Raw genomic sequence first — 21,674 nt, 5'->3', positions numbered from 1 at the left:
GAAACTCAGTGGGGCTCTACCACTGAGCTACATCCCAGCTGTTTCAATCTTTTAAAATTTTGAGACAGGATCTCACTACATTGCTCAGGTTGTCCTGGAACTTGTGATCCACCTGCCTTCCCTGCTGCCACACACAAATAGCTGGATTTATAGGCATGTGGCACTGTTCCAGGCCAAAATAAGAACAGTTTTTTTGTTTTTGTTTTTGTTTTTAATGTAAAACATTAGCTGTAGAGATTAGAAACAAGGGATAAGGCCACCATCCCAAAGCATTGAACTGTTGGACTTGTTTGCTCTTTTGGCAAGCCAGGTAATGAGGCAGATGTTCTGGGCAGAAGGCAGGACAAGAGTTTGGGAGTCACATCAGCTCACTTCTCTCAGTCTGGGATGTGGAGTGCCTGGGAAGAAGACAGGAGGGCAGTCATCTCTCAGGCTTTATTGCATTTGTAAAACTGGTCTGCAGATGCAGCATAAGATAGAGAGCTCCATCCTGAAACACTCCCTGCACTGCGGACCGCCCTGACAGCCTCATGCCTGCCAGATAATATCTTTAATATCCAGGAGGAAATTAAAGATATCTTAGTTTATCTAGCACAGCCACCTCCCCAGTAAAGACAGGGAAATTGTTCTTTTGTAATTGAGCTTTTTCTCATCTGAGAAAGTATCACCAAAGCAACAGGTGCTTTCCTTTCTTTCTCCAGTCAGCTTTTATGGATGGCTTCTGCATTAGAACTGTGCAAGGCACAAGAAACGTTGAGGTGAATGACACTTGCCCTGGGAGAGTGAGCAGTTATTGGGTTAGACAGATTAGAAAGCAAATAATAAGTGTTGTGAGGGTAATAGAGTCTCCAGAGCAAAAAGAAATGAAGAGATTAATTCTACCCTGGTGGGAGGTCTGGGAAAGTTTCCCAGAGGAAATGAGTTTTTGTGTCCTTAAAAATAAAGTTAATATCTTTTTTTTTTATTATAGAAGCAATGCAGGCTTATTATACAAAAATGAGAAAAAAAACTGAAAAGGGATATTACATAGTTAATGAAAAGATACTGAAATTAATCTTTAAAATTTAGTAGAAAGTATTGATGAAGTTTTATTCTTTAAACCTCATGGTATTATTCATTACAATGTTCATACACATTAAATATTTTTGTACTTGTACATCAAATATTAAGTGTATTCCTTCTGTTTGTTTTGTTGGGCTGGATATTGTGTAATTCAGGACCTCAAGCATGCTAGGCAAGTGTCATACCAGTTATATCCTCAACCCCTATTTTTTTTTTTAAATTTTATTTTATGACAGGGTCTCACTAAGTTGCCCAGGCTGGTCTTGGATTTGTGATCCTCCTGCCTCCCAAGTAGTTGGAATTTATAGGAGTTTGCCACCACACCCAGCTAAATATATTCTTGTTCATGTAAAGTATTTCATCATTAAAAGATAAATATAGGGTTTAATCAAGGATCTTGGGAGGACTGGTCTAGATATTTGCAGTCACTTTACCCTCCAGAATTTTTTTTTTAAAGGAAAGGCAGCAGAGTACAATTTCTTTTTTTTTTTTCTTTTTTTGAGAGAGAGAGAGAGAGAAAGAGAGAGAGAGAGAAAGAATTTTTTTGGTATGTGGTGCTGAGGATCGAACCCGGGCCGCACGCATGCCAGGCGAGCGCGCTACCGCTTGAGCCACATCCCCAGCCCACCCTCCAAAATTTTTAATGCATATAAATTTTTAAAATATTGACACATGGGCTGGGGATGTGGCTCAAGCGGTGGCGCGCTCACCTGGCATGCGTGCGGCCCGGGTTCGATCCTCAGCACCACATACCAACAAAGATGTTGTGTCCACCGAGAACTAAAAAATAAATATTATACTTATCTCTCTCTCTCTCTCCCTCACTCTCTCTTTAAAAAAAATATTGACACATAGTAATTGTACATATTTATGGGGTACAATGTGATGACAAACTAAACTTTGTTAAGAAATTATTTATTATTATTTTTTTGTACAGGGGATTGAACTCAGAGGTGCTTAACCACTGAACTACATTCCCAGCCCTTTTCATTTTTATTTTAAACAGGCTCTAACTAAGTTGCTGAGAGTTTCACTAAATTGCTGAGGCTGGCTTTGAACTTGGGATCCTCCTGCCTCAGCCACTAGAGCAGCTGGGATTACAGGAGTGCTCCATCACCACTGGCAAGAAATTCTTGATAACAATAAAACTGAAATCACAGTCCATAAAATCCTTTTTAGTTTCTAAAATTACAAGAAGTTGCAAGAGTAAACATCACAAGAGTAAAATGAACTTATAAAAGAATCCAGGGATGAAAAACTTACCAATATAGAAAAAACAACAAAACTTGAAATGGCATGTGAACAGATTCATAGGTCAACTCAAATTTCAGCCTCACCCAGATGTTTAAAAACAATAATGTTTTGGGCTGGGTTTGTGGCTCAGTGGTAGAGTGCTTCCCTAGCATGGTGAGGCCCTGGGTTCAACGATCCTCGGCACCACATAAAAATAAATAAATTAACTAAAGATATTGTATCCAACTACAACTAAAAATAAATATTAAAAAAGTAATAAGCATTAAAAAAACCCAATGTTTTAGAACAATAATCATCTGGGTGCTGGGGAGACTGAGGCAAAAGGATAAATTCAAGGCCAGGCTCAGCAACTTAGAATTTGTCTCAAAAATAAAAAATAAAAAGGTCTGGGGATGTGGCTTTTAGGGTAAAGTGCCTCTGGGTTCAATCCCCAGTAACAAAAACCAAACAACAACAACAACAACAACAACCCATTAGATTCTATCATCAGATAAAAGATTCTATCCATTCTCGAAGTGGAAAAAGTTTATAATCCTGTCCCCGTTAATGTAAGAACAACTGTTTTTTGTTTGCTTGTTTTGGTATCAGGGATTGAACTCAGAGGCTCTCGACCACTGAGCCACATAAGCAGTCATATTTTGTATTTTATTTTGAGACAGAGTCTCACTGAGTTGCTTAGCAACTCATCATTGCTGAGGCTGGCTTTGAACTTGCGATCCTCCAGCCTCAGCCTCCAAGCAGCTGGGGTTACTGGCGTGCGCTACCGCGTCAGGCAAGAACGACTTTTTAGTGTTGTATAAGCAGCTATAATTTAAATTTTGTTTCTTTGTTTTGTCGGTGAGGGTGGAATGCTGGGGCTTTAACCCCAAGCTTTGTGCATGCTAAGGGCAACACCATTGAGCCAATTCTATGATGTGAATTTAAGCATTAGCTGGCAGAAGCTGGCCCCAGGGACTGGGGGACTTCTCATGGATAACCAGCAGTCTACCTATTCTAATTTGATCTGCCAAAGGCGCTATTGTCTAGGATTTAGTACACGGTCTGAGTAGGAAGCCCATAAACTGTTAAGCCTAAATGAAAGTAAGCCTGCGCTAAGACACCGTAAAGAAAAGCTGGGGAGTGGCGTTTTCTAGGTAGAGAGGTCGTCTTTTGCAGGTAGAAGCGAAGGAAGAAAGCGTGGCAAACACCGGGAGCAGCAGATAAACTGATGTGATTTGTGGGAAATGAAATCCTAGATGGCCAGACGGTGGGGTTCTGGAAAGAGAACTGGCCCTAAAATCTCCCAATTTTCTCTGGGGTCTCGGCCCCTTTCCCCGCCCCTCCCCGCTCTCTGAACCCTCCCCTCTGACCGCCACTGGACCTTTGGAGGCGGGTGGGGTCATCGCTGTGCGCCTGTCTGCGGTGAGCTGAGCTGATGGCGCAGTTTAATGACGTCACGATCATTGACAGCGTGAGGCCGCGGCGGCTGCTGCTGCCATGGTGGCTGGAGGCTGGGTAAGGGTCTGAGTTATTTCCTGCCGGGCGCGAGTGGCTTAGGGGACTTGAGGACAGGGTAACGAGTTTGTCTGCAGTGTGGTGGGCCGAGGTGGGGGTCAAAAGCTCAGAAGCCAGACTCTGATCAGGGTCAGGGGGCGTGTTGGAAGGAAGGCTACGGCCAGGCTGGGAGAGGGCCAGGGAGCTGGTGGAACCTTAGGGTCGGAATTGTTGTGAGGGTAGTCAGCAGCCTAGAGTTAGGGATATCTGTCGGGTTCGGCTTTGCGGGTGGGTGGACCAGGCTCACGAATCTCTTCCTCTCCGCCCGCTCGCTCCCGTGTTTTACGCGGGTTGCAGGTGCAGCATGTCTAGACTGGGGGCCTTGGGTGGCGCCCGCGCGGGGCTGGCACTGTTGCTTGGCTCCGCCGCCGGCCTTGGATTCCTGTGCATCCTTTACAGGCAGCGATGGAAACGGACCCAGCGCCATGGCGGGAGCCAGATCCTGCCCAACTCCCTGGACTACGCTCAGACTTCAGAGCCTGGACGCCAGGGTAAGGAGCCTGAAACGGAGATCAGCCTGTTGACTGATAGGCCTAGGGTGCCAGCTGCCTTTGGCAGAACTTGTGGGACAGGCAGCGGAGGAGGTTGCCTGAGGGTTTAATTTTTTGGGGAAAACTTATTGAAAACAAAAGGTGTCTCCTTTTCTGTACTCTTTCCTCTGTAATTCCAGGAAAGTATATTGTGAAAAGATCATTTAGCTTTCGCTTTTAGTTCTGGCTACAGTAATGCTGTATGTATTAAAGGCACTTTCTTAGTTTTGGGTGAGGTGTGTAATAAGAGTTCAAAACAAGGCAAAAGGAATAACTAATCTTGTAGAAATTAAAAGTCAGAGTTCACATAGTAAATTACATATTAGAACTTGAAGGGAACTTGGAGACTAATTCAAGCTTTTTAGTCTTCATATGAAGAAATAAAGATTCAGAGAGATTGTGTAACTCCCCAGAGGTTGTCAGAGTATAAGTGGCAAGGTTGGGCCTAGTCACCTGGTCCAGAGTACTTTCCACTTTACTATTGCAGCCTGGGCTGGGAGCATGCTCATGCAATTGAAACTGAATATGGCTGGAAGCCAGCAGCTGAAATTTGTAAAACTTTCACCTTCATTCCTTTGAGCAAAGGATATAGGGCTGGTTCAAACTACTCCCCCGATTTGTGTGATGGAGGATCATTTAGATCCTCTCACCTTGTGTTAATTGGAAAAGAATGTTTTCTCTGGCATACAAAATCAGATGGTTTAGAAAGCTGTTTTGGAGGAGTGTTTCAAGAGTTATACCTTATCTGGGTGCAGTGTTGCATAGTGTAATCCCAGCAGCTTGGGAGGCTGAGGCAGGAGTTTTTTTTATTTCAAAGCCAGCCTCATCAACTTAGAAAGGCTTTGTCTCAAAATAAAACATAAAAAGAGCTGGGGGATGTGGCTGGTGGTTAAGCATCCCTGGGTTCAATTCCCCCCCCCCCCCAAAAAAAAAAAAAACCAAAAAAAGTTACTACCTTAGACTGCAATTGATTGTTAGTATTTCATAACATAGTGGGTAATGTGACATGCTGGGTGCATTTGTCTTTCCTTTGGTTTTCTTAATTTGTTTGTAGTTTCTTAGTAGTAGTCTGTCTTACTACTGAGGCTGGGAAAGTGACCACAATCTCAGAGGTATTTCTTGCTCTACATTCTTGAACCTGTGGGGTATGTATTATAGTTTGGTTTACATTGAAGAAGGGATTTCAGCTTTCCTATTCTGTGGGTTCTGCCTTCCTCATTTCTTTCCTGTTTAGCCCAATTGACTTAAGTGGCTCTTCAATGGCTAGCATTTCACTGTTGGAATTCATCCAGAGCTCAGGTCAGGGTTGGGTAGTTGGGGCTTGGTAATGGTGTTTTTCTGATGGAGTTTGTATGGGCTTTTTCCAGGGTAACTTTTCTTGGTAACTGACTTCCCCCTTTCTTTTTTTTCCTCTCTGACAATACTAAATGAAGAGAAGTGTACTTTACTATTCTTTGTGAAATGAGAGATCAGAATTTGGGTGAGCCCAATGTTAATTTTGCTGTTAGTTGGTATTGATTGCCTGGTATTTGGCACTACAAGGTCAGTTAAAGATCTTTCTTTTACTCTAATAGGGCAGTTGTCCTGCCTCCTAGATCTTGCATCCTTGTAAGCATTTCACATTAGCTGCTGTGCACAGCTTTGCTGAAGGGCCCTGGTGTGGAAGGTTCTTGGAGTACAGGGCATTTTTTTGTAGAGACTAGGAACTTAGTTTCTTTCTGAATAGTTACTTGGGACTTGTTATTAATACTTAGCTGTGATTGTAAGCTATCTGAGCCTCAAGATCGTCTCTGTATATTGAACTCCAATAAGAAGCAAGTGGTTCAAAATTCTAGGTGTGAGATCTTTTCCTCACCACATCCCATGTGTGTCTGTCTCCTGGTTACCCCCTTCCTTCAGGGATGCTGTTGCGAGCTGTCCCAGGTGAAGCTGGAGATGCTGCGGTGTTACCCAGCCTTCCACAGGAAGGGCAGGAGAAGGTGCTGGACCGCCTGGACTTTGTGCTGACCAGTCTTGTGGCACTACGGCGGGAGGTGGAGGAGTTGAGGAGCAGCCTTCAAGGGCTTGCTGGGGAGATTGTTGGGGAGGTCCGGTGAGTAATACAGCCTACTCTCTTGCTTTGTTTCTCTTACCCTTCAATTTTTCCTTGCCCCTAAATTTTTCAGCTGTAGCATTCTGGCCATTGCTGGCCATCTTTATGAAGGAGCCAGTTCTATAGTTTCTATACCTAATTTAGTGGGGAAGCTGTGCATTGGGTTTCTTTTTTTTTAAGAATTTTTTTTAATATTTATTTTTTAGTTCTCGGAGGACGCAACATCTTTGTTTGTATGTGGTGCTGAGGATCGAACCCGGGCCGCACGCATGCCAGGCGAGCGCGCTACCGCTTGAGCCACATCCCCAGCCCCTGTGCATTGGGTTTCTTACCTTGCACAAGCTCGTTGCTTCTAGCTCCTCATGATCCATTGTAGCAGCTGACATTCTTCATTCTGTCCAACCTAGTCTGCCATGTAGGGTGCTGCCTTTCTTGCTCTTAGGGTGGAAACCCAGGATTTTCTCTGCTTTTGGCCATTTAGTGAGGAGGAGTGAGGGAAAAAAGGCTGTATCTAATGGTCCCTCTGAAATGGACCCTGCCTTGCAGATCCCACATGGAGGAGAATCAGAGAGCAGTTCGGCGACGGAGGTTCCCATTTGCCCGGGAGCGGAGTGACTCTACTGGTTCCAGCTCTGTCTACTTCACAGCCTCCTCTGGAGCTGCATTCACAGATGCTGAGAGTGAAGGAGGGTGAGTCTCTCCTGGAGGCAATTGTGGCTGCAGCCAGGTGGTTTTGTAAAAGTATTATTTGTCAAAGTAAAATTCAAACCAAGCCACTCTAAATTTTTGGAACAAGGTAAGGATGTGAATAAATGAAACCAAACAGTTGAAACAAATATCCCATCCAGTTTTTCATTCAGAAGAATGGAAATGTTAACAGTGGGTTTATTTGCATTTGTTATTTTTCTCTGAGTCAATTTATTTTTTTACAGTTATATTTTTTATTAACTTGGGCATTTTTCTGTATTATCACAAGAATTTTATAACCATTGTTTCCTGACTTTGTTCCTTTCCTTGAGTGGCTGAGCAAGGTAAGCAGAGGTCTCAAAGCACAAAGTTTGCACCCTCTCTCTGAGAGATTCCATGAGCCTTGCTCAAACTCCTTTTCCTCTTCACAGTGGGGAGGTAACTCCTAATTTCTCAGGTCTGACCATAGGCTACATTGTGAAGTGGGATCGCTGCGGTTCATTTGCCCACTTCTAGCCAGGGAAGGCTGGAAGCACAGTGGTAGTTTTGCACAACTTACTCAAGTAACTTGTTTAGTTGTTTGGGGATATTTTTTCCTGTCTTTTCCTTTTCTTTTGTGATGCTGGGGATCAAACTCAGGGCCTCGTGTGTGCTAGGTAAGCCCCCCTCCACTGAGCTATGTGTGCACCCATTTGAGTTTCTAAGAAAATCATTCTTTTTCCATATCACTGCCATTGGTCACAATGCTGGATTTGATCACTGTTCATAGGTCCTTTTGAAATAAGTAAAGTCTTTTAAAATTTTTTGGTGCTGGAGGTTGAATCCAGGCCTCATGAGTGCTACCCCCAGCTAAAACAATTGAAGTCTTAATGCATTAGCTATAGTCCTTCATTCATGATGACTATTTCCTGGGTTGTCTGATCCCAATTTTCTGTATTCTCAAGGGTAGCAGAAGTGGTTGTTTTCTATTCAATTTACCTAATAGCTCTGGGCTGTGAAATGCTTCCAAAGGCTGTTAAGAGGAGAGAGCAAAAATGAAATGAATATTTGACACATCCAAATGGCAAAGAAAGAGAAGGATGAAGTAGTTAAAAGGGACACTGAGACCTAATGAGCATTTCTGTACAATCCAAGGGAGAAGGTCACGTGTGGATGGGTAATTGATGTTTGGATTTTGTAAGAGGGAAGCATGGAAGGAGAAGTCATAACTTTGTCCAAAATCAGGAATCAGGATGTGGAACTCCAGGCCCTTCATGATTAAAAAAAACAAAACAAAACAAAAACAAACTTCTGGGCTGAGTTAGAGCCAGAGTGGTTTATTAGGGGTACATAACTTGTGGGTAATTACTGGAGCTTTGAAGGTCACAAGGAGCAAGGCAGGGCTTTCAGCCACCAAAGGGATGGGTGGCTTTCTTAATTATAGTTCCAGCAGGTTAAGCCCCATGACCAGTCCTGTGGCACATGAAAGCCATTAATGGTGCAAGACTCTCTGGCTTAGCAGGCTGCTATCTGGGGCAGCGGTCATGGTGAATAATTCTTTTTTGTCATGGAAGGTGCCATATAGGTCAAGGGGGAATATTCTGGGAAGAGTCCACAAACTCTGACATGGCTTTTGGCATGTGGGCCTTGGGAAGGAGAGAACTTCTTTGAGGGGTGAAAGAATGAGATCTAATGGGCTACTGTGTTACAATGAGAGTGGTGTTCTTTCTTCCAAATCAAAACAACTTTGAGCTTCCAGGAGACAGACTGATTGGCAGAGGCACAATCCTGTGCAGTTTTGTGAGCTTGTTTCCATGGCATTGTTTGAGTTCCTTCCCTGGCAGAATCCAACGTGCCTTAAAACATCAACTCCTATAGCCAGGCTTTCCAGGTATTCCAGCCACGCAGGTTGCCGGCAACCTCACCTTCACCTTCACTCCTCCTTGGGCATTTATAACATCATTTATTTGGGTCTTGTCTTCTCTCCCTCTCAGGGTCAGGGGTCATGCCTAGTCATCTCTGAATGCCCAGGCTCAGCCCCTCTAGTGGGATTTAGGAATTGAAGGAAACTTAATTGGCAGGAAGGTACACGTGTAACTCAGTACTCTATTTCTGACTAGTGGGCTCTCCTTAAGGAATAGAGGGTAGCTTGGTCTCCTGTCCACTGTGGAAACAACATGCGCAAGGGCCTTTTCAAAGGTCCTGCTTGTGCCTAGCAACTCAAGCCTGAAGGTATATTAAAGAAAAGGACCACCCATAAGGGCTAGATTGGTAGTGCAGCAGGTGTAAAGTGAGGGAATGGTGCAAATGTAGTGTCCCTGCATGTGATAAATCTCAGGCCCTACAAACCTGTGGGCTGATTCCAGGCAGTGGGGCTTCAGGCTGGTAAGGCTGAACTCCTTGAAGTGGGGTAAGGCACAAAGTCCCCCCATGCCAGCCTTCTCAGATCCTCCCTGCCTCACAGGACTGTAGCAGCTGTCACTCTTCTGGTGGCAAGCCCCTGCTGACCTTTGCTTCTCCTTGGCTGTGTGAGCTCTGCCTTTAGGCCTCAAGGGGATAGCAGTACTGCAGGCTCTTCCTTCTGGTTAGCTTTAGCAGGATGAGAACAGTGTTCCCTCCCTGGGTGTGCTGGAGGATGAGACTCCTGTTTTGAATTAAAGTGTCTGAGGCAGTCCTTAGTCTAGCCCAGAATATGGTCTTCCCCTCTCTAGATATAAGCTCTCACTCCAAATAAACCACTTGCTCGTTTGCCTTTGAATCTAGCTAGGCAGAGTAGACTCTGGTTTGATTTTCTCTTCCAAGTCAAGTTATTGTCCAAGCATTAGAGCTTAGCTGGGAGTTTCTCTTGGTTGCCCCTCTCTGGTCTTTTGGCACTATCCAGGTTAGTTGTGAAATTGGATATCATTTTTCCTTGTCCCTTTAATTTCTAAAGGTTTTACTGCAAATTGCTAGCAAAAGATACTTGGATAATCTCTTGAAAAGAAAGGTGTGGTTAGGGAGATTTAAAATTCAAGTTCTTATAGTGGATGTTTTTGGCCCCCCCCCCCCCCCAGATAGACTCCTCTGTAAAGAGGAAATTTGCATGCTTAGACTAGCACACCAGGTCTGTTTGCTCACTTGGTACCTTCTGGAGCCTGCCTGTACTCTTGTAGTCTCTGACTTTCTAGATGAGGAAGACTACCTTTTTTTTTTTTTTAAAATATTTATTTATTTATTTATTTTAGTTTTCGGCGGACACAACATCTTTGTATGTGGTGCTGAGGATCGAACCCGGGCCGCACGCATGCCAGGCGAGCACGCTACCGCTTGAGCCACATCCCCAGCCCCGGAAGACTACTTTTGTGTTCAACATTTAACCCAACTTTAGGCTATTTTGTATTTGTCTCCCTCATCTCTCCTCCTTTAGTTTTGCACCAACCATAGAGAGACTATCCTTACCTTTTACTCCAGGAAGTAGGAAGGTTTACCTGCAAAGGACACTAGGATCTTCCTGTGTTTCAGTATAGAATCTGTTTTCCCTTCACTCAGACTCAAGGGCTCTCTTGTATCTTCTTCTGGCCCCTGGAAGTCCTACCTTCTCCCCTGTCTAGTTCATGCTTGATTTAAATGGCAGTCTGGGAAAACAGCCTAATCAGCTGCTGATGGAGACAGACTTAGCTGCTTCTTCAGTGGATACATCAGGGCTGGAGCTCCCTAGGGTATATTTTGCATTTTCTCTCCTCCTTTCAGATGCAAAGTGGCCTCTACCACTCAACTACTCCCTCATGTTCCCAAGGGCTTCTCCTTGGGAGAAGGTTTAATTAACAAAGAATATGGGCCAGGTGTGGTGGTCCATGCCTGTAATACCAGCTATTCAGAAGGCTACAATAGAAGGATGGCAAGTTCAAGGCCAGCCTGGGCAACTTAGGGAGACTACCATCTCAAAAAAAAAAAAAAAAAAAAAAAAGGGGTGGGGTGGGGTGGGGAGGTGGCCTGGGTATGTAGCTCAGTGGTAGAGCACCACTGGGTTCAATCTCCAGTATAGGGTGGGAGGGGGAAAAACAAGGATGTGTGACTGCCTGTTGCTTCAGAAGCTGGCACCCACCCATGTTGGTTCTGGCAGGTGCTTTTGGCTGATAAAACAAAGATGATTAGCAAATCCTTAGACTATGATCACTCCACCTCAGGAGATCAGCTCCACGTATATCTTTAAGGTGTGAGTGTGTAGGTATGTGCAGGCTATGTATTCCCCACCACCCCATTCAGTGCTGGGACCAAACCCAGGGCCTCACAAGGTATGGTAGGCAAGTGCTTATCACAGAGCCACACCCCAGTCTGCTCCTTATTTTATTTATTTTTAAAAATTTTTTTAGTTGTACATGGACACAATACCTTTGTTTTATTTATTTTTATGTGGTGCTGAGGTTCGAACCTAAGGCCTCGTATATACTAGGTGAGCGCTCTCTACTACTGAGCACAACCCCAGCCCCTGTTGCTTATTTTAAAACACTATTTATTTTATTTTATTTTTTAAAAGCCAGCCATTCCAGAGGCTGAGGCAGGAGGACTAAAAGTTTGAGGCCAGCCTTGGCATTTTAGCAAGACCCCACCTGGAAATAAAAAGGGCTGTAGCTGTAGCTGAGTTGTAGAGAACTCCTGGGTTCAGTCCCTAGTACTGCATGTATGCACAAACAAAACATGAACACACGTGTGTGTGTGTGTGTGTGTGTTTACTGAAGCACTTTAAAAGAAAAAAAATGATTTTTTGTTTCTCTGTACTAAGAGATTTACTGGCAAGCACTTTTTACATACTTTTCTGAGCTTTTTCCCTTTCTGTTTTCTGGCAAGTTTGGTGGTCTTCAAAAAGCATTCTGATATTGGCCCTGACTAGCACAGGGCCCCCACTTCAATACTCTAACCCTCCCTGATTATTTTTCTAGTCCACAGTTCCCATAGGAAGTTTTTTCTTGAAGACTAATTCTACCATTAAGGGATGGACATGATTCTTTTTTGGTACACTGTACAATGCTAGAGCCTCTTTATGGCTGAAGGATTAGACCCTAGGGATTTGAATAGAATAATCAGCTGAGTTGACCCTGTTATTTATATTTCTCTGCCAGTTATACAACAGCCAATGCTGAGTCTGACTATGAGAGAGACTCTGACAAGGAGAGTGAGGATGAAGGGGAAGATGAAGTGAGCTGTGAAACTGTAAAGATGGGAAGAAAGGATTCTCTGGAACTGGAGGTGGAAGCAGCTTCAGGTCCAGCATCTGGTGTCTTAGAGGCTGAAGTCTCTCTGGGTCATGAGGATGTGCTGCCCCTCCTGCAGCAGGCTGACGAGCTACACCAGGGCAGTGAGCAGAATAAGCGTGAGGGCTTCCAGCTGTTGCTCAACAACAAGCTCGTGGTGAGGCTCCAACGCTTGTCTGCTTCCCCTCTTCTCCCTCCCTTATCTCTTGACCCATAGGGAATGAAGAAAGGCCCATATGGTGACTGACCCTGAAAGATAACATGGGAAGGAACATGGGATTGAGATGGCTAGTTCTGCCTGTGCTCCCCAGGTTGCACATCATTTTCCAAGAAGGCCCAGCTGGGGTACTATCTGCCCCAGAGCTTTCTTCCTCAGCAGGAAGAGAAGTATAATTTTCTGCCTCTGTGGATTCAAAATAAGCTCTTTCTCTCTCCGTAGGGGGAAATGGGGAAAGGACTGGAATGGGTACCCCTCCTCTTATTTTCCTTGAGGTAGAACTCAATCTGTCTGCTCTAACTTGAAGTTTCTATCACAAGTAACAAGTGTGTAGAGCACTCAAGTGCTCTTTTCTTGGGCAACTTCACACTTTTTTTCGTGTCAGCAAGACTCCTCTTGCTGTGTCCCTCTGTATCTTCTTGGATTTGACCTTTCTCCTAGGAGTATAAGGCCAGGATGCCCTTCCCTGTGATTATGCAAGGTATCAGCTAGAGATGCGTCATCAGTTCTGAACCTGGGAGGTCTATGGAGTGGGAAGACTGCATAGCAGTTGGCCTCATGTTAGTGACTGTAACACACTATCTTTGAAAATTAAACCGAGGATGTGGTGTCGCATCCCTGTTTGTTTTACAGTATGGAAGCCGACAGGACTTTCTTTGGCGCCTGGCCCGGGCCTACAGTGACATGTGTGAGCTCACTGAGGAGGTGAATGAGAAGAAGTCATATGCCCTAAATGGTAGGTGCTGAGAGGTTCCTAGTGGGAAAGTGACTGATTGTGGAGGTACAGGTGGTTCATCTACCTGGGATTCAGGGGAACCACCAGGTTGTTGGCTATGAGTTGTGGCTTACTCACTAGGGGACAAACTCGGGTTTTCAGGGACTCTTGTTTTTGACATACAGCAGTTTACCTCTTTGCATGTCATAGTAATTGACACAGGAGCACATGATTTTAAGGGTAGTTGTATCATGTTAGCATTAGTCTTTGTTCTTACTCCTCAAGCATAAGAGAAGCAAAGCCTTTACCTTTTTTTGTGATACTGGGGATTGAACCCAGGGATGCCTACCACTGAGCTACATCCCTAGCCCTTTTCAGTTTTTGAGACAGGGTCTTGCTAAGTCTTGAGCTTGTAGTCCTCCTGCCTCACCCCCCCCCCCTTTTAAAATATTCTTTTAGTTGTTGATGGACCTTTATTTTATTTATTTACTTATTATGTGGTGCTAAGAATTGAACCCAGTACCCCACACACACTAGGCAAGTGCTCTACCAATGAGCTACAACCCCAGCTCCTGCTTCAGCCTCTTGAGTTGCTGGGATTATATATGTGTGCCACCATGCCTGGCAAAGCCTCCTTTCTTAACTGGAAAGGAGGTAGAACTCAAGTTTTCTGGTTGCTGTTTAGGAATCTGGTTTTAGTTATACTGTCTATGTGGCAGGTGTTCTGAGAATATGAGTATATATGGTGAACACTTAAGAAGCAGTTTGGGAGTTTACTGCTAGTGTAGAAATCCCTGATATCCACTTAGCAAATCTGTTGTCTAAGTACTGTGGAGGATAGGGTACATCAGACCTGTGCCAGACTCAGGGCTTGTACTTGTTTGTCATGAGGGTGGACTCTTTAAACAAGACTGATGTGAGCTAGGTATGATGGTGCCCCAGCTACTTGGGAGGCTGAGGCAGGAGAATCACAAATTTAAGGTCAGTTCAATCAATCAACTTAAGGAGACTCTGTCTCAAAACAGAGTGCTGAGGAGGGCAGGCATGGTGGCACATGCCTCTGATCCCAGCAACTTGGGAGGCTGAGGCAGGAGAGGACGACTGCAAGTTCAAAGCAGAACTTCAGAAACTTAGTGAAGTCCTAAGCAATTTAGCAAAGACCCTGTCTCTAAATAATATATTAAAAAACAGGCTGAGGATGTAGCTCCATGGTAGAGTGCTCCTGGGTTCAATCCCCAATACTGCCAAAAAAAAAAAAAAAAAGTGAGACTATCCCTAACCCTACCTTGCCAAACACCCTTTGTCAGGCACCTAAATGGGCTTCCAGGTATATGATCCAGTTCATTATCTAAGGTGACTAATATGGATTTGTCATTTTTCCCACTTAAGACAACCCTACAAATATTACTGAATCTTTTTTTTTTTTTTAAAGAGAGAGTGAGAGAGGAGAGAGAGAGAGAGAGAGAGAGAGAGAGAGAGAGAGAGAGAACTTTAATATTTTTTAGTTTTCGGCGGACACAACATCTTTGTATGTGGTGCTGAGGATCGAACCCGGGCCGCACGCATGCCAGGCGAGCACGCTACCGCTTGAGCCACATCCCCAGCCCCTCTTTTTTCTTTTAATATTTATTTTTTTGTTGTAGTTTGACACAATACCTGTATTTTATTTATTTTTATGTGGTGCTGAGGATTGAACCCAGGGCCTTGAATGGGCTAGACAAGTATTCTCCCACTGAGCCATAACCCCAGCCCAAATGTTACTGAACCTTTGAAAATGTGAATCTGATAATACTTCAGGGTCAGCATTCTAAATATTATTAGAATTCTATTGATGGAGAAACTTACAGAGTTGATACAGACTCTCAAAGGTCCCTGGAAGTTAAGAGAAGGTGCTTTTACTGTTTTTTTTTTTTTTTTTTTTTTTTTTCTTCTTCAAAAGCATCTGCTGCCCCTCCTAAATTTCAGGTGAGGATTCTGATCAGCTTTTGGGCTGATTTTTTTGATGTCTTGGTATCAACAACTTTTTCTTTTCCTCTGATAATTTCTTACCCAACACATCCCCAAATGGGACTTTTTACTTGTTACTATGAAAAGTCTGAATTTTAGAAAGATTCTGGGAGTGGTGGTTCACATCCATCAGCTCAATCATCTTTAGCACCTGTCTCACCCTCCATACCTTTTCCAGAGCTGCTGCCTTCTCTATTAAGTCCTCTGAGGTTTTCAACTCAAACTTTAATTTCTTTAGCTTTTTTTAAACTAACAAATGATATCATGAAAAGGAGATTGGAAAACCTTGCTTCTTTCCAATGCTGTATAGAATCAATTTACTGACTTCATCTTTCAAGTCATTTGTACTTCGAAAGTTATGATTTCCATCTAGATTTGGTAGACCTACTTACTGGTGCTGAGCATAAGAGGTCTTCAAAATCTAATAATCACATTTTTAAGTAAAACCAACATAGAATAAATAAGGAAATAACTTTTTTTTTTTTTTTTAAGGTACTGGGGATTGAACCTAGGTACTTATGGATGCTAGGCAAGTACTCTATCACTAAGCACATACCTAGCTCTACTGTTGGTATTCTTACATCATCATGAGCTTCAATAATGGTCTGCCATTTGTGGCCATGAAACATTCTGTCATGGGATCCGTGCCCTAGAAGTTAGGAAGTGTATGTCTGAATATTCTCAGAAATTAGTTTGAATTTTCTATGCAGTCTTACCATTTTGCAGATCAACAAGGCTAACTTTAAACATACAACCCTTGAGAGGTTATTAGATGCAATTTTATTTCCTTAATAACCATTTTTTTGGGGATGGATACTGGGAATTGAATACAGGAGTGCTCTACCATGGAGCTACATCCCTAGTCCTTTTTATTTACCTTGAGACAGGGCCTCACTAAGTTGCCAATGCTAGCCTTGAACATGCAATCCTCCTGAGTAGCCATTATTTCTTATATTGAACATAGCAGGTATTTTCATATCATACCTATTTTTCTTAGAAAATGGACCAACCACTTTCTTTTCCCTTTTTGCTCCATTTTGTAAGATTCCTGTTCTTGTGAACTGCCATTGTGTTTCTTAGAAAGCCGAAGGGCAAACTGTTTCTTATTAGTGCTAACAGCCAGCATGAATCATGAAGACAGGGGGTGAGCAGTGGGCACAGTAGTATCTACAGCTAGCACTTGTTTAGTTTGGTTTTTGTGTTTAGCACTCTGGACAAGTCTATTCCTACTGGAGGTTAGATGACATGGAATGTCTTTGAAGGTCTTGCTCTGGAATTGTAGTCTTTTAGAATTATCCTTATTGGGTCAAGCCCATTTTTTCCCATTGTCGCAGTTGTGGAAGACCTATAAAAACTTAAAATATAGTATATAATGTATAGCTAAACTAAAATTGTAACAATGTAATTTACAAACTCTAGATTATGACTTCCAGCTTTTATTTATTTATTTATTTTGGTACCAGGAATTGAACTAAGGGGCACTGGACCACTGAGCCACATCCACAGCATTTGTATTTTATTTAGAGACAGGGTCTCACTGAGTTGCTTACTGCCTTGCTTTTGCTAGCTTTGAACTTGTGATCCTTCTGCCTCAGCCTCCCCAGCTGCTGGGATCACAGGCATGCACTACTGCACTCAGCTTCCAACTTCTTTTAATGTACCTGTGTTGATGTCACTGAAATACTGGCAAAATTGAAAACTTGGGATTTACTGGGTCCCAAGTTATTCTATCTCTAGATGCTAAGAACATAAGAAGGAAGGCATTCTGTGGCTCTTCGGCTATGATTTGTCCATCCCACTATCCAGCTTGGTAAGAATTGGCTGTCACGTATTCACTATTATTTTCCTAGTGACACAGTGCTTTGAAGGAGATAGAAACCCTAAAAGGTAATGTCCCTCACTGGTGGGGTCACATTGCCTTTGTTTGGAAAAGGAGAGTTAAGAGACTTTTATAGCATCAGTTGCCTTAAAAATTACTAAAATAATTACTAAAATATGAATAAACAGTACAGATTAGCCAACTGACAACCTCAATTTACTTTTGTTCCATTTTGATCAAAGGAAAAATCCCTTTTTGCAATGTCTTTTTTCCAGTGTATGGTTGTAATGATCCTCATCTGGAGGTCTATGGACTCCATCTTCTTTAATACTTTAAGGAACCCTCATTAGAAGCTTTCATGTGTTTGGACTTTGATGTCTTTGTTAGTCTGGTTCTTAGAAAACTTGGTAAAACTATGCAGAAGTTGGTTGACTCCTATAAGAGTTGTGGCTTTGGGCTGAGGGTATAGCTCATTGGTGGAGTATTTTCCTAGCATAACAGAAAGTCTTGGGTTCAATCCCCAGGACTAGGGCAGATGGTGGATCCTTTTGAGGATTTTATCAAATTTTATACATTTGCCACTGATGACAGATATGGGTCACCTCTCTAAGGTGAAGAGGAATCATCCTTGAGAACCCATATACAGCTTTTTCACAAACTATTTCCATGTAAGTCCTAATTGTATAGGTATTAGTGAGAACTAAAGTACTCATTTTTCCCACAGCTTTTCCTGGGGAAGTGTACAAGGGAGCCCATGTCAATTCTAGATTTACCTTTATCTTTCAGGAAAGGAAGAAGCAAAGGCTGCTCTGGAGAAGGGGAATGAGAGTGCTGAATGTCACCAGTGGTAATAACACCCTGCAGGGTTCTGACAAGAACCAGCAAGAGCCAGGACAGAGACCTTTCTTTTCTCTGTCCTGGCCAGAGGATTCAGGATGGGGAGCTCTACTCTGCATTTCTACATGCTAACCCTATCCCAGCCAGGGACCATAGATTTTCTTTGGGAGATGCTCTGGGGCTGAGGCAAGTTGGGAGAGCAAGCTTTTTTTCCTGCTGTGGCTAGAAGAAATGGGTATCTTTGTAAGAGTGACCCTAGCCATAAAAACTTGTGGGTTCTTGGCTCCTCAGGGAGACTGGAGCAATTTGCTGCTCCCTTGTCCTACAGAAACTCTTCTTTCCTCTAGCTGTGATCCCTAGCTGGTGGTGGACCTTGGCTTCTTTGCATGAGAAAAACTAAGCAAAGCCAAAGAAGCTGAGAGGTCAATTATTAGCTTACTGGGCTGGGGATGTCACTTAGTGGTAGAGTGCTTACCTAGCATGAGGCCCCAAGTTTGATCCCCAGCACCACAAAACAAAAAGCCCAAAACACATCAGCCCTTTTTGTGAGCAAAACTCTGCCAACTTATTAGTCAAACCTACCCATGTCCAAAGTCCTGATTTTAGCCTCTGAGTTTTAGTGAAAATGTTTTTTCCCTCTCACTATCCCATTGCTTTCTAAGCCTCTGCCCTCAGATTGTGAGCTGAGAGGCTGTGTTTCTCTGTTGCTGAAACCTCCTCTGCAAGGGTTCTTGGAGGCCAGGTAACTCTCCAGGGTGTCATTGCTTTCCTGGTCTAGGATCCCAAGGATGAAAACTGGCTCTGAGGAACAGCTGTTTTGATTAACTATGGATATGAACCTCTGGAAGTGTCTGATACAGATAACCCCAGGTATTTAGTAAATAAAGCAACTAAGGCCTGGTTAGGCACTCAATGCATGTCAATTTTGCTTCTAGAAACAATGCTGGGGTGGATAACGTAGAACCCCCCCTCCCCCGAGCCCCGCTAAGTACTAGGGATTGAACTGAGGGGTGCTCTACCACTGAGCTACAAGTCTAGTCTTTTTGAGAGAGGGTCTGAAATTGCTGAGGTTGCCCTTCAGCTTTTGGTCTTCCTGCTTCAGCCTCCTGAGTAGCTGGGATTACTGGTGTGTACCATGTACCAGGCTTGGCCTTGTTTTTTGTTTTTTTTTTTTTTTTTAGATATTTACTTTTTAGGTGTAGTTGGAGACTCAATACCTTTATTTATTTATTTATAATGTGGTGCTGAGTATCGAACCCAGGGCCTCGCATGTGTCAGGTGAGCGCTCTACTGGTGAGCCACAATCCCAGCCCCTTGGCCTTGTTTTTGTTGTCTTGATTTTTCTTACAGTGCTGGGCATCAAATCTAGGGCACTGAGTATGCTAGGCAAGTGCTATACCACTGAGCTATATCTCCAGCCCCCATAAAATGTTTATTTGGCAGACAGCAAAAGCTGCTGTCTTTTTGTTCCCTTGGAGGGGAGGATATAAGGAGCTAAAACAGGTCTTTCTCGGCTTCTGTTGGATCCCAAGTTAATGAGAGATTCCTATAGTATCCCATCCCAATTTGGCCATGCTGAGAGCATAGTTTCCCAAATTCTGATGATATATCTGTGTACTCCGAAGGCCAAGACCTACCTTTAGTGTTTGCTTAGGAGACAATTAACAAGCTACTTAAGTCATTTAGTTTTCTGCTGACTTATGTGTACTCCCACTTCTCTACTTTTTTGTTTGCAGTGCTGGGAATGGAACTTAGGGCCTTGCACATGCTAGGCAAGTGTTCTACTACACCCCTAGTCTTCTGGTTTTTCAAGTTTTTATGATTAGCTATGTTTATACTATATGAGATTTTAGAGATGTGTATTGAGACCTTGCCTAAATATGTATATTTACTTTTGGTACTGGGGATTGAAGCCAGTGGTGCTCTACCACTGAGCTACATCCCCAACCTTTAAAAAAAAAAAAAAAAAAATCTTTGTTATTATTTTTTATGTGGTGCTGAGGATCGAACCCAGTGCCTCACACATGCGAGGCAAGTGCTCTACCATGTACTACAGCCCCAGCCCATCCCCAACCCTTTGAGACAGGGTCTTGCTAAGTTGCTGAGGCTGCACTTGAACTTGCAATCCTCCTGCCTCAGCTTGAGTTGCTAGGATTACATGCATGTGACACCACTTCCAGCTTCCCTAAATATTCCTAAATGTGAAGAGATTTAATGTGACGGGCCAAGCTTTTTAATGCATATAACACTCTGGAGAACTGTAAGCCTACCACTGTATATTAAATACTAACTGAAATTGCGGTCTTGGAGAGGGAATTAATAAAATGAAAATCATACTTTTAGCTCTATTTGAACATGGAGGGATAGAGGATAACACAACTAGGCTATGGGTGGGGCACTGATCCTTGCAGTGATAGTACCTAGTCCTTGTGTCCTTGAGCTTGCTGCTGCTTCCCCCCTTAGGTATGCAGTGCTTTGTGGTCAGTTGGCTGAGCATGAGGGCATCCAGAGGCGCATCCAGAGTGGCTTTAGTTTCAAGGTGAGGATAAGCTTCTTCCCTTAGGCTGGTCTATTCTGGATTGCCTATTCATACCCAGCTCCCTTAGAAGGGCTTTCTTACAACCTAAGTGCCTTGCTGCTCTTCTCTTTGATCTGATGTTTTATATTTGTATTTTCCCTTCAGGAGCATGTGGACAAAGCCATTGCTCTCCAGCCAGAAAACCCCATGGCTCACTTTCTTCTTGGCAGGTGGTGCTACCAGGTAAGCTATGTCAGGGCTGACATAATGGTCCTAAACGTGCTCTGACACTGATCTCTACCAGGGTTAGTCCTCAGCTGCATCATCTTGGTGGGTTCCATTTCCTCAATGCTCATGTTATTGATGGCTGTTTGGTTTTAGATCAGATTATTCACTACTCTTAAACCTTTTATTTACATCTTGATCTTTTGATGGCAGGTCTCTCACTTAGGCTGGCTAGAAAAAAAAACTGCTACAGCCTTATTTGAAAGCCCTCTCAGTGCAACTGTGCAGGATGCCCTACAAAGCTTCTTGAAGGTATGAGGGGAGATAGATAGGTAGCAGCCCCAGAGCCAGGGTAACCTTATTTTTCCTAAAGACATTACTGAGACCCTTAATGGGAAGGGTTTCTACAGGGGAAGTTGCCTGCCTGTTGTATAGGAAAATGAGAATTACCTGGCTAGAACCATTGAATCAGTCTCTTGGTTGGGGCCTGGAAATGTCTACTTAATAAACTTTTGCCTGGCTTGAATTTTAGAACTTCTTAATGAAATGCCTTCCCTCTCTAGGTTGAAGAACTACAGCCAGGATTTTCCAAAGCAGGAAGGGTGTATATTTCCAAGGTAAACTCACTCACTTCAACCTGGATGAAAAAACATTTATGTAGATGGTATTTCTGGTGCTGGTGCCCAAACCCAGCACTCTACCACATTCCCAACCCTTCTGGGAACTCCTATCTCCTGGTGGTGTTTGTTAGGTTTTTATTGTTGTCTCTTCTCAGTGCTATAGAGAACTAGGAAAAAACACTGAAGCTAAAAGGTGGATGAAGCTGGCCTTGGAGTTGCCAGATGTTACTAATGAGGTAATACTTTTTAAAGAGTTTTTAAAATACTGAATTCTACCACTGTGTCATCATGTGACCTTTTCAATAAAGAAAATCTTCCTTTGAGGTCTTATTTCCCTGGGATGAGAGT

General features: G+C 43.3%; 1 protein-coding gene across 3 annotated transcripts in view; it reads left to right on the top strand.

Moving 5' to 3' along the window:
• The first annotated feature begins 3,731 nt into the window (after positions 1-3,731).
• The window catches only part of Rmdn3 (regulator of microtubule dynamics 3), a 29,226-nt gene continuing 11,283 nt past the window's right edge, over positions 3,732-21,674 (top strand). For 2 of the 3 annotated variants that reach the window (XM_076850566.2, XM_076850565.2), the window contains exons 1-11: positions 3,732-3,810; positions 4,147-4,340; positions 6,279-6,471; positions 7,018-7,161; positions 12,237-12,525; positions 13,219-13,321; positions 17,913-17,973; positions 20,427-20,502; positions 20,647-20,724; positions 20,920-21,018; positions 21,270-21,323. In XM_076850566.2, the coding sequence (XP_076706681.2) occupies positions 4,154-4,340; positions 6,279-6,471; positions 7,018-7,161; positions 12,237-12,525; positions 13,219-13,321; positions 17,913-17,973; positions 20,427-20,502; positions 20,647-20,724; positions 20,920-21,018; positions 21,270-21,323 (1,284 nt within the window). In that variant the 5' untranslated portion in view covers positions 3,732-3,810; positions 4,147-4,153. Of the gene's footprint in view, positions 3,811-4,146; positions 4,341-6,278; positions 6,472-7,017; positions 7,162-12,236; positions 12,526-13,218; positions 13,322-17,912; positions 17,974-20,426; positions 20,503-20,646; positions 20,725-20,919; positions 21,019-21,269; positions 21,324-21,481; positions 21,563-21,674 lie in introns of all 3 variants that reach the window. The other variant, XM_076850563.2, reaches the window with a different exon arrangement.

This window comes from Callospermophilus lateralis, chromosome 3 (genome assembly GCF_048772815.1).
Source record: "Callospermophilus lateralis isolate mCalLat2 chromosome 3, mCalLat2.hap1, whole genome shotgun sequence".
Classification (NCBI taxonomy): Eukaryota; Metazoa; Chordata; class Mammalia; order Rodentia; family Sciuridae; genus Callospermophilus; species Callospermophilus lateralis.
This window is presented reverse-complemented; position numbering and strand designations above follow the sequence as displayed.